This window comes from Lucilia sericata, unplaced genomic scaffold, assembly GCF_015586225.1.
Source record: "Lucilia sericata isolate MDLA Ls3-8-SP2 unplaced genomic scaffold, ASM1558622v1 Contig001661F_arrow, whole genome shotgun sequence".
Lineage (NCBI taxonomy): Eukaryota > Metazoa > Arthropoda > Insecta > Diptera > Calliphoridae > Lucilia > Lucilia sericata.
In genome coordinates this window covers 1-11,819 of record NW_023995574.1, presented here as the reverse complement: position 1 = coordinate 11,819, position 11,819 = coordinate 1, and the positions used below count along the sequence as shown (strand labels likewise).

General features: G+C 43.2%; 1 protein-coding gene and 1 non-coding gene across 2 annotated transcripts; one reads left to right on the top strand and one right to left on the bottom strand.

The window, feature by feature from the left end:
• Positions 1–1,811: 1,811 nt before the first annotated feature.
• On the bottom strand, positions 1,812–1,977 carry LOC119612362. Its single transcript, XR_005232134.1, has one exon. It is a non-coding gene; the product is annotated as a small nucleolar RNA snR80 (small nucleolar RNA).
• A 593-nt stretch (positions 1,978–2,570) lies between these two features.
• Positions 2,571–5,976, top strand: LOC119612356. The gene is made up of 3 exons (XM_037968163.1): positions 2,571–2,829; positions 2,931–3,098; positions 5,726–5,976. Exons 1-3 carry the CDS (start codon positions 2,571–2,573, stop codon positions 5,974–5,976), a joined length of 678 nt encoding a protein of 225 aa, XP_037824091.1.
• Positions 5,977–11,819: the final 5,843 nt, after the last annotated feature.

Here is an 11,819-nt window from a genome sequence, read left to right as displayed (position 1 = left end):
ATTTTAAGTTTATATATAAATTTATTATAATATTTAATTACAAAAATCCCACCATAATATTTAACAAAAAAAAAAAAAGGAAAATTAAACAAAAAACGACTTAATAAAATTTTAAAATGTTTTAAAAATATTAAATTGTTTTAAATTTGTTTGTGTTTTGAAAATTTGAACAAGTTTTTATTTTATTGACTTTTATTAACATGAAAAGTGACTAACAAATGTGTCATAAAAAGTTCAATGTCCTTAATATTTAGTCCTCCCACAATGTATGCAGTTTACATAGGAATATGTTGTTAGTTAAAAGCCTTTAAAAGTTCTAGAAAAATCTAGATATGAAATACAGTGACAGCGAACAAAGAGGGGAGTAAAGGCTATGACGGACGAAAATTATATCGTTTTAACGAAGTCTATTCTATATAGCAAACATTCCAGAATATAGAATAGACTATAGCCCAGACTGTTGTCCAGACTATAGACTAGACGATATAATAGACTATAGTCCAGACTATAGACTAGACTATTGACTAGACTAGATTATAGTCACGACTATAGGCTAGACTAAGGTCACGACTATAGTCTATACTATCTTCATGAATATAGATTAGTCTATAGTCCAGACTGAAGACTAGACTATAGTCCATATTATGGAATAGACTATAGTTCATAATATAGACTACACTATAGTTCAGCCTATAGATTAGGCTATAGTCAAGGCTATAAACTTGACTATTGTCCAGAACAAAGACTAGACTATAGTCCATACTATAGACCAGACTATATTCTAGACTATAGTCCTATACTATACTATAATCCATATAATAGACTAGACTATATAAAATACTATAGTCCACACTATATACTAGATTATAGTCCAGACTATAGAATAGACTATAGTCCAGACTATAAAATAGACTATAGTCCAGTCTGTAGACTAGACTATAGTCCAGGCTATAGACTAGACTACAGTCCAGGCTATAGACTGAAGTAGACTATAGAATATAGTCCAGTCTTTAGACTGGAGTAGACAATAGTCCAAACTATAGATTGGTGTAGACTGTAGCCCAGACTATAGTCCAAACTCTAGACTAGACTATAGTTCATAAAATGGACTAGACTATAGTCCAGATATAGACTAGATTATAATCTAGACTATAGTCCAGTCTATAGTCTAGACTCTAGACTATAGTCCAGAATAGACTAGGATGTAGTCCTGAAGTAGACTATAGAATATAGTCCAGTCTTTAGACCGGAGTAGACAATAGTCCAAACTATAGATTGGTGTAGACTGTAGCCCAGACTATAGTCCAAACTCTAGACTAGACTATAGTTCATAAAATGGACTAGACTATAGTCCAGATATAGACTAGATTATAACCTAGACTATAGTCCAGTCTATAGTCTAGACTCTAGACTATAGTCCAGAATAGACTAGGATGTAGTCCAGACTATAGACTAGGATATAGTCCATACTATAGACTATGTTATAGTCCAGACTATAGAATTAGACTATAATGCAGATTATTGACTAGACTTTAGTCCAGACTATAGACTGGAGTAGACTATAGTCCAGACCATAGATTATAGTAGACTATAGACTGAACTAGACTATAGTCCAGACTATAGATTGGAGTAGACTATAGCCCAGACTACAGCCCAGACTATAGTCCAGACTATAGCCTAGACTATTGTTCATACTATAGACTAGACTATAATCCATACTATGGACTAGATTAGACTAGACTATAGAATAGACTATAGACAAGGCTATAGCCCAGACTGTAGACTATAGACCAGACTATAGACTGGACTAAAGTCCAGACTATAGACTGGACTAGTCTAGTCCAGACTATAGACTGGACTACTCTAGTTCAGACTATAGACTGGATTAGTCTAGTCCAGACTATAGACTAGACTGTAGTCCAGACTATAGACTAGACTGTAGTCCAGACTATAGACTAGACTGTAGTCCGGACTAGAGACTAGACTATAGTCCAGATTATAGACTAGACTATAGTCCAGACTATAGACTTGATTATAGTCCAGATTATAGACTCGACTATAGCCAAGACTATTGAATAGATTGTAGACTAGAGTATAGTCTAGACTATAGACTAGACTATAAACCAGGCTATAGACTAGACTATAGACTAGACTATAAACCAGGCTATAGACTAGACTATAGACTAGACTATAGTCCATACTATAGACTAGACCACTATAGACTAGATAAACAACTAAGATTACTTTCAGAAAGTTCTACAAGCCCGAGTAGTAGAATTGTCCATATGTAAATATTTCAAAACCCACGACTCTGTTAAAATTCTAGAACTTTCGTTCACGTGTTCAAAAAAAAACAAATATTTTGTTTTATGTTTTTATATGCAGCTAACCTATTTAAATAAAAAAATAAGAACTTTATAACATGCAACAGGACTTATATGTAAACAAAACATATAGAAAACTAACGTCAACATAAATGAATCGATTAGAATTTTGCAACTTATCACTCAGTTCATAAAATCAACTCCAAACGACTGCAACACAAATACGCGACGGTACGGTGAATAAGCATGGATTTAAAAACTAAACTTTTTTGTTTAATAATACCCATATATACCCTGCTAGTGGTCGATGAATTACTCTATACGGAGGCATTTTTAAAAAGTGTACGTATCGATGAGATACCCTTTGCTCTGTCGTTGAAAATTCACAATCGTACAAGTGATAGTTCTTCCCTTAGACATCCGGTTCAAGATGACACAAAAAATATTTACGCCATGAAACGTTTGGATCAACATAAAAGTTTTCTAAAAATATTCAATATACCATGTAAGTTTTGATAGAATTTTAAAGTTTCATATCGCCCTCATCTCATCTCATTTCATTCATATATTTTCATCTTTCATTTTCATATTCTTTTGGACTCTTAGATATAATTTGCTTTTTTGCGGCTAAAGGTAAATGGCCGTTCATACCGCCTTTTATGCAAAATCGTGTTGATGCTGCCGCTCGCACTCTGTTCAGTCAGAATGATAGTTTTATTAAACAGTTTTGTCAGAAATGGATACAGATTAAGGAATGCTTTCGCCCGCTATTTTGTAAGTAATTGTTAATTTGTAATTTAAGGAAACTTTTCGAGTAATAGAGATCGGTAACTGTGTTATACAACTGCAGTTCTCAGAATTAAAATTTGATTTAAGACCCCAATGTTGAGAATTTTCAGATAAAATCCAACATTCCATATCCTCTAGAAATATAGCAATATATGCTCAATATTTGTATCCTACACTTCTGTAGTGGGGAGGTCCCTAATTTAAAATATGCTTATCGGCTCAGAATCATTTTTTGAGTTGATTAAGCTATGTCGGACCGTTTGTTCTTCGTCTTCCACGTAAACTATAAACTATACCAATAGGTTCAGAATCGTTTTTTGAAACAATTTAGCGATGACCGCCTGTCATAAACCTTGTAATAAAAGTAATTACCGCAGACTATAAACTAGACATAGACTAGACTAGACTATAGACTACTATAGACTAGACTATAGACTAGACTATAGACTAGACTATAGACTAGACTATAGACTAGACTATAGACTAGACTAGACTAGACTATAGAAACTATAGACTAGACTATAGACTAGACTATAGACTAGACTATAGACTAGACTATAGACTAGACTATAGACTAGACTATAGACTAGACTATAGACTAGACTATAGACTAGACTATAGACTAGACTATAGACTAGACTATAGACTAGACTATAGACTAGACTATAGACTAGACTATAGACTAGACTATAGACTAGACTATAGACTAGACTATAGACTAGACTATAGACTAGACTATAGACTAGACTATAGACTAGACTATAGACTAGACTATAGACTAGACTATAGACTAGACTAGACTAGACTATAGACTAGACTATAGACTAGACTATAGACTAGACTATAGACTAGACTATAGACTAGACTATAGACTAGACTATAGACTAGACTATAGACTAGACTATAGACTAGACTATAGACTAGACTATAGACTAGACTATAGACTAGACTATAGACTAGACTATAGACTAGACTATAGACTAGACTATAGACTAGACTATAGACTAGACTATAGACTAGACTATAGACTAGACTATAGACTAGACTATAGTCTAGACTATAGACTAGACTATAGTCTAGACTATAGACTAGACTATAGACTAGACTATAGACTAGACTATAGACTAGACTATAGACTAGACTATAGACTAGACTATAGACTAGACTATAGACTAGACTATAGACTAGACTATAGACTAGACTATAGACTAGACTATAGACTAGACTATAGACTCGACTATAGACTAGACTATAGACTAGACCATAGAGTAAATTATGGATGAACATCCGTCCAATCGATCGGAAGAAGCTAGAAGGCTGAAATCCTGATTATTACCTTGATGTTTATATTAAGATCGATATATGATAATACAATTCAATATGAAACTAATAAATAAACCATTCTTTTAAATTTGGAAATAAGTTTTGGGGTCATATTTTTTATTGATATAAATAAATGATTCTGATATCATTCAATGCCCCCACATATGACAGCATCCGCTTATATTTTGTTGTTTATGAAAAGAGTACTGCCAGCCTTAAGAAATGATCGTGTATAAGCTAAGACAAAAACCAAATTAAACAAAGCCCCTAAAAAATTTAAAAAATGGGTTTTTGGCTATACTACAAGCAAAAACTGTACAAATGAAGGTTGCCAGCTGTAAACTACATATAACATGAAATGGCTTGATCATGGGCTTGTTCACTGCCATAGTATTAACTAATATCAATATTATGGCATCCGGGAAGTGGTAGTGATGTATCTGTATCTCACAGGGAAAATCTAAAATTTTGTTTCATTCGACTTTTATGTTATTTGACAAGGGAATTTTTTGTTTTCCATTCGATTTTAATGATTGTCTGAAAGTGTTAGTCTAGATGTTCCGCTTTATCACGATATCGTGCTATAATGTTCCGTTTTATCGCGATTTCCTAACTGGGACTAATATCTCACCGTTTCCGACAAAAGAAATTTCTCTAGTAAATAACGTAAGAATGAATACGTAATTGATACCCCTTACTGTTTTAATTTGTTTAAGAGAATTCCTAGAAATATGTCGAGGTTTTGATATTATGGGCCTTATTCATAATTATTTATAAAATTTTTAAAGAATCAATCAAGTTCCATTATTCATTGAAATTCCTACAAAAAAACAGTTTTATGGAGGTATTGTTTATTATTTGCCTATAACTGTTGGACTCATTGACGTATTATTTATTGATGAATATAATCATTTTTTAGACTTAATCTAAAATGAACTAAAGAACCGCTAACATTGGCAAATTCTTATCTTAACTGATTTGTACTTAAAATATTAATTTGACATTGATATGGACTACAAATTAGCAACATCATTGAACAAAATAATTTTTTTTGTTTTTTAATTTTATCATCCAAGTGCAGTGTCATTAATTTGGTAAATAATTTATTAAAATATTTGTTTAATATAAGTTTAGATTAAAAAATTGATAACTTTTAAAAGTTTATCAATTTCTGAAAATATAATTTTATAAGTTAATCGGAAATATTCATTAAGGGACTCATAAATTTAAATCAACTTCCTCCAAATTTCTTAAAAATTTAATAATCTTTTTCCAATTTTCTTTTACAGCCCCGACCACAACTGTTTCAAGTTTGGATGTGGTCACTGTGCCCAATCAACGTTGTCAGTGTGCTAATCTAGTGGCTACCGATGCACCAGTTCCCGTTGTTTATTTTGATCGTGATCATATAGGAAATATCAGTGTGGAAACTATTTCGAATACTATAGAGTTTTTGCAAAACTTTTTACCACCTCCTACTAAGAAGGGTAAACGGAAAAATCGTGTACGTTCTCGAGTCGATGAAATGGAAATTGAATGAATGGATTTTTTTTTTTTTTGCAATCGCATATAAGATTTTCGATTACTGCCTTGTATTTATGAAAGTTCTAATAAATATTTAATTAAATATAATACTTAAATAAAAGTTTTGGTTTTACAATATTTTCGGAAGTGTTAAGTCATATTTCAGAAATTTAGTTTTTAATATTTGAAATTTTCTAGACTAGGCTATAGACTAATCCATAGACTTGTGTATAGATTACTTCATTTGTTATTCCTCAGATCTGTCTTTACGCTAGTCAATAGAATAGTCGGTAGACTAGTCGATAAACTAGTCGATAGAATAGTCGACAGACTAGTCGATAGAATAGTCGATAATCTAGTCGGTAGACTAATTAATGGACTAGTCGATAGAATAATCGATAGACTAGGTGATAGAATAGTCGATAAATTAGTCGATAGGCTAGTCAATAGACTAGTCTATAGAATAGTCGATAAAAGAGTCAATAAACTAGTCGATAGAATAGTGGCTGAATAGTCGATAGAATAGTCGATAGACTAGGCGATAGAATAGTCGATAGACTAGGCGATAGACTAGTCAATAGACTAGTCGATAGAATAGTCGATGGACTAATTAATAAAATAGTCGATAGACTAGTTGATGGAATAGTCGATTGAATAGTCAATAAACCAGTCGATAGAATAGTCGATAAACTAGTCGATGAACTAGTTGATACTCTAGTCGATAGAATAGTCAATAGAATAGTAGATAGAATAGTCGATAGAATAGTCGATAGAATAGTCGATAGAATAGTCGATAGAATAGTCGATTGAATAGTCGGCGATAAAGTAGTCGATAGAACAGACGATACTAGTCGATAGAATAGTCAATAGAATAGTAGATAGAATAGTCGATAGAGACTTGTCGATAGAATAGTCGATAAAACAGTCGATAGAACAGTCGATAGAATAGTCGATAAACTAGACGATAGAATAATCGATAGAGTAGGCGATAGAATAGTCTATAGAACTGTCGATAGAATAGTCAATAGACTAGGCGATAGACGATAGAACAGTCGATAGACTATGCGATAGATAGAATATTCGATTGACTAGTCGATAGACTAGACGATAGAATAGTCGATATACTAGGCAATAGAATAGTCGATATACTAGGCTATAGAATAGTCGATAGACTAGGCAATAGAATAGTCGATAGACTAGGCGATAGAATAGTCGATAGACTTGACGATGGAATAGTCAATAGACTAGGCGATTGAATAGTCGATAGGCCAGTTCATAGACTAGTCCACAGATTTGTCCATAGATTAGTCCATGGAATAGTCAATAGACTAGTCCATAGTCTATTCCATAGACTTGTCTATAGGATATTCCATAAACAGGTTCATATATCAGTCTATAGGCAATGTACTCTGGGTATATAGTAATAAAATAAGCACTTACCTTATTCAATACTTTCTTCAATTATTCCTTTTTACAAATTTTTAATTTGCTTTTACATTTATTTTCACAACATTTTTTTCTTATTTAGTAAATAATATTTACAGATTTTTTTATTTGCTTTATATTTTTTTTCTATTTCTTCAGCTTTTTAATATACTCTTTTATTTATTTTAACAACTTTATTCTTTTCTCATTATTTTAACTTGTTTCTTTCAAAGATCAACATTTTATTTCCTTCACTACATTTGAAAGCTTGTTGCTTATTTTCTTTTATTTCCTCATTTCTTTTACTACACTTATTAAAGCTTTTTTCCTCTTCTTTGCTTCACAAAACCTTAATTCACTTCCAACTATACCAACTGTTGCACTTAACACATTCTTCCCACAACCATACTTACATACATACACACATATATTGTATGTACATTATTTACTAACCAAACTAAAGCTAAACACCGACCGGCTCGGCATTTTATCATTTTCCAAACTATGTATTTTCACTAATTTACACGTTATTTTTTACCAATATTTTTACACAGAAATATTAACAAACATTTAAATTTTATATTTATGCAAAAATATTAACAATTTATTAACTTTTAACGGATTTATTAATTAATTAAACGACCACTAATCACCAAACAACCGAACACTTGCGAAATTTCTAGAAAACTAAAAGAGAAAAAAATGCAAGTAATGATTCTGTTGTTGTTGATGCTGCTGCTGTCATTATTTGATTTGTACTAAATTGTATGCCAATATGTGTGCAATGTGTTTGTTGTAATTTTATTGTGTTGGGTGGTGGGGGGAGAATATTTTAGAGTGCGTAAATAGATTAGTAGCACAATGTTAAGTAGAAGAGTTTTTAGTAATGATAAAACTAGGATTTTATAAATCGACTTTAAAATTGTCGAAGAATCGACTTTTTGTCGAGAAAAGTCGAAATCGAAAAGCCGACTGTCTTGTAAGAAAAGAGTCGAAGAATCGATTTATAAATAAAAGTCTAAAAAATAGATAGATAGAGAGATAGATAGATAGATAGATAGATAGATAGATAGATAGATAAGATAGATAGAGGCATAGATCGATAGAATAGATAGTCAGATAGATAGATAGATAGATATATAGATTAGATGATAGTATGCTGCTCGCTCGCTCGCTCGATAGCTCGCTCGCTCGTCGCTGCTAGACTCGATCGCATCAGCTCCTCACTCGCTAGCTCGATAGCTCGCTCGCTCGCTCGCTCGCTCGCTCGCTCGCTCGCCTCCTCGCTCGCTTCGCTCGCTCGCTCGCTCGCTCGCTCGCTCGCTCGCTCGCTCGCTCGCTCGCTCGCTCGCTCGCTCGCTCGCTCGCTCGCTCGCTCGCTCGCTCGCTCGCTCGCTCGCTCGCTCGCTCGCTCCTCTCGCTCGCTCGCTCGCTCGCTCTCGCTCGCTCGCTCGCTCCTCGCTCGCTCGCTCGGTCGGCTCGCTCGCTCGCTCGCTCGCTCTCTCGCTCGCTCGCTCGCTCGCTCGCTCGCTCGCTCGCTCGCTCGCTCGCTCGCTCGCTCGCTCGCTCGCTCGCTCGCTCGTCGCTCGCTCGCTCGCTCGCTCGCTCGCTCGCTCGCTCTCGCTCGCTCGCTCGCTCGCTCGCTCGCTCGCTCGCTCCGCTCGCTCTGCTCGCTCGCTCGCTCGCTCGCTCGCTCGCTCGCTCGCTCGCTCGCTCGCTCTCTCGCTCGCTCGCTCGCTCTCTCGCTCGCTCGCTCGCTCGCTCGCTCGCTCGCTCGATAGCTCGCTCGCTCGATCGCTCGCGCGCTCGCGCCGCTCGCTGCTCGCTCGCTCGCTCGCTTCGCTGCTCGTCGCTCGCTCGCTCGCTCGCTCGCTGCTCGCTCGCTCCTCGCTCGCTCGCTCTCGCTCGCTCGCTCGCTCGCTCGCTCGCTCGCTCGCTCAGCTCGCTCGCTCGCTCCTCGCTCGCTCGCTCGCTCGCTCGCTCGCTCGCTCGCTCGCCGCGCTCGCTCGCTCGCTCGCTCGCTCGCTCGCTCGCTCGCTCGCTCTCTCGCTCGCTCGCTCGCATCGCTACGCTCGCCTCGCTCGCTCTCGCTCGCTCGCTCGCTCGCTCGCTCGCTCGCTCGCTCGCTCGCTCGCTCGCTCGCTCGCTCGCTCGCTCGCTCGCCTCGCTCGCTCGCTCGCTCGCTAGCTCGCTCGCTCGCTCGCTCGCTCTCGCTTCGCTCGCTCGCTCGCTCGCTCGCTCGCTCGCTCGCTCGCTCGCTCGCTCGCTCGCTCGCTCGCTCGCTCGCTCGCTCGCTCAGCTCGCTCGCTCGCTCGCTCGCTCGCTCGCTCGCTCGCTCGCTCGCTCGCTCGCCGCTCGCTCGCTCGCTCGCTCGCTCGCTCGCTCGCTCGCCTCGCTCGCTCGCTCGCTAGCCTCGCTCGCTCGCTCGCTCGCTCGCTCTCTCGCTCGCTCGCTCGCTCGCTCGCTCTCTCCTCGCTCGCTCGCTCGCTGCGCTCGCTCGCTCGCTCGCTCTCGCTCGCTCGCTCGCTCGCTCGCTCGCTCGCTCGCTCGCTCGCTCGCTCGCTCGCTCGCTCGCTCGCTCGCTCTCGCTCGCTCGCTCGCTCGCTCGCTCGCTCTCGCTCGCTGCTCGCTCGCTCGCTCGCTCGCTCGCTCCTCGCTCGCTCGCTCGCTCTCGCTCGCTCGCTCGCTCCGCTCGCTCGCTCCTCGCTCTGTCGCTCGCTCGCTCGCTCGCTCGCTCGCTCGCTCGCTCGCTCGCTCTCTCGCTCGCTCGCTCGCTCGCTCGCTCGCTGCTCGCTCGCTCGCTCGCTCGCCTCGCTCGCCTCGCTCGCTCGCTCGCTCTCGCTCGCTCGCTCTCGCTCGCTCGCTCGCTCGCTCGCTCGCTCCTCTCGCTCGCTCGCTCGCTCGCTCGCTCGCTCGCTCGCTCGCTCGCTCGCTCGCTCGCTCTCTCGCTCGCTCGCTCGCTCCTCGCTCGCTCGCTCGCTCGCTCGCTCGTCCTCGCTCGCTCGCTCGCTCGCTCGCTCGCTCGCTCGCTCGCTCGCTCGCTCGCTCGCTCGCTCGCTCGCTCGCTCGCTCGCTCGCTCGCTCGCTCGCTCGCTCGCTCGCTCGCTCGCTCGCTCGCTCGCTCGCTCGCTCGCTCGCTCTCTCGCTCGCTCGCTCGCTCGCTCGCTCGCTCGCTCGCTCGCTCGCTCGCTCGCTCGCTCGCTCGCTCGCTCGCTCGCTCGCTCGCTCGCTCGCTCGCTCGCTCGCTCGCTCGCTCGCTCCTCGCTCGCTCGCTCGCTCGCTCGCTCGTCGCTCGCTCGCTCGCTCGCTCGCTCGCTCGCTCGCTCGCTCGCTCGCTCTCTCGCTCGCTCGCTCGCTCGCTCGCTCGCTCGCTCGCTCGCTCGCTCGCTCGCTCGCTCGCTCGCTCGCTCGCTCGCTTCTCGCTCGCTCGCTCCTCGCTCGCTCGCTCGCTCGCTCGCTCGCTCGCTCTCGCTCGCTGCTCGCTCGCTCTCTCGCTCGCTCGCTCGCTCGCTCGCTCGCTCGCCTCGCTCGCTCGCTCGCTCGCTCGCTCTCGCTCGCTCTCGCTCGCTCCTCGCTCGCTCGCTCGCTCCTCGCTCGCTCGCTCGCTCGCTCGCTCGCTCGCTCGCTCGCTCGCTCGCTCGCGCTCGCTCGCTCGCTCGCTCGCTCGCTCGCTCGCTCGCTCGCTCGCTCGCTCGCTCGCTCGCTCGCTCGCTCTCCTCGCTCGCTCGCTCGCTCCTCGCTCGCTCGCTCGCTCGCTCGCTCCTCGCTCGCTCGCTCGCTCCGCTCGCTCGCTCGCTCGCTCGCTCGCTCGCTCGCTCGCTCGCTCGCTCGCTCTCGCTCGCTCGCTCGCTCGCTCGCTCGCTCGCTCGCTCGCTCGCTCGCTCGCTCGCTCGCTCCTCGCTCGCTCGCTCGCTCGCTCGCTCGCTCGCTCGCGCGCTCGCTCGCTCGCTCGCCTCGCTCGCTCGCTCTCGCTCGCTCGCTCGCTCGCTCCTCGCTCGCTCGCTCGCTCGCTCGCTCGCTCGCTCGCTCGCTCGCTCGCTCGCTCGCTCGCTCGCTCGTCGCTCGCTCGCTCGCTCGCTCGCTCGCTCGCTCGCTCGCTCGCTCGCTCTCTCGCTCGCTCGCTCGCTCGCTCGCTCGCTCGCTCGCTCGCTCGCTCGCTCGCTCGCTTTCCCCTTCCCTTCTCTCCTCCTCCTCTGCCTTTGCCCTCGCCTTCCCCCTCTCCCCTCCCCCCCCCCCCCCCCCCCGTCCTTCCTCCCTTCCTTCCCTTTCCTCCCTCTTTCCGTTTTGCCCTTTTCCCTCCTCCCTCTCCTACCCCCTTGCTCTTCCTCTCTTTCCCTTTTTCTTCTTCTCCCCCTCGCTCCCCCCCCTCCCCTCCCCCCCCCCCTTCCTTCTTGCCCTCCTCCCTTTCGTCCCCTCCCCTCCTGCCCCCGCACC

Excerpts from the sequence above, each read along its gene's own strand:
- LOC119612356 (XM_037968163.1), top strand. The coding sequence starts at position 2,571 with ATGGATTTAAAAACTAAACTTTTTTGTTTAATAATACCCATATATACC. Across the intron at positions 2,830-2,930 it reads AAAAATATTCAATATACCAT|ATATAATTTGCTTTTTTGCG; the intron begins GTAAGTTTTGAT and ends TTGGACTCTTAG. Across the intron at positions 3,099-5,725 it reads ATGCTTTCGCCCGCTATTTT|CCCCGACCACAACTGTTTCA; the intron begins GTAAGTAATTGT and ends TTTCTTTTACAG.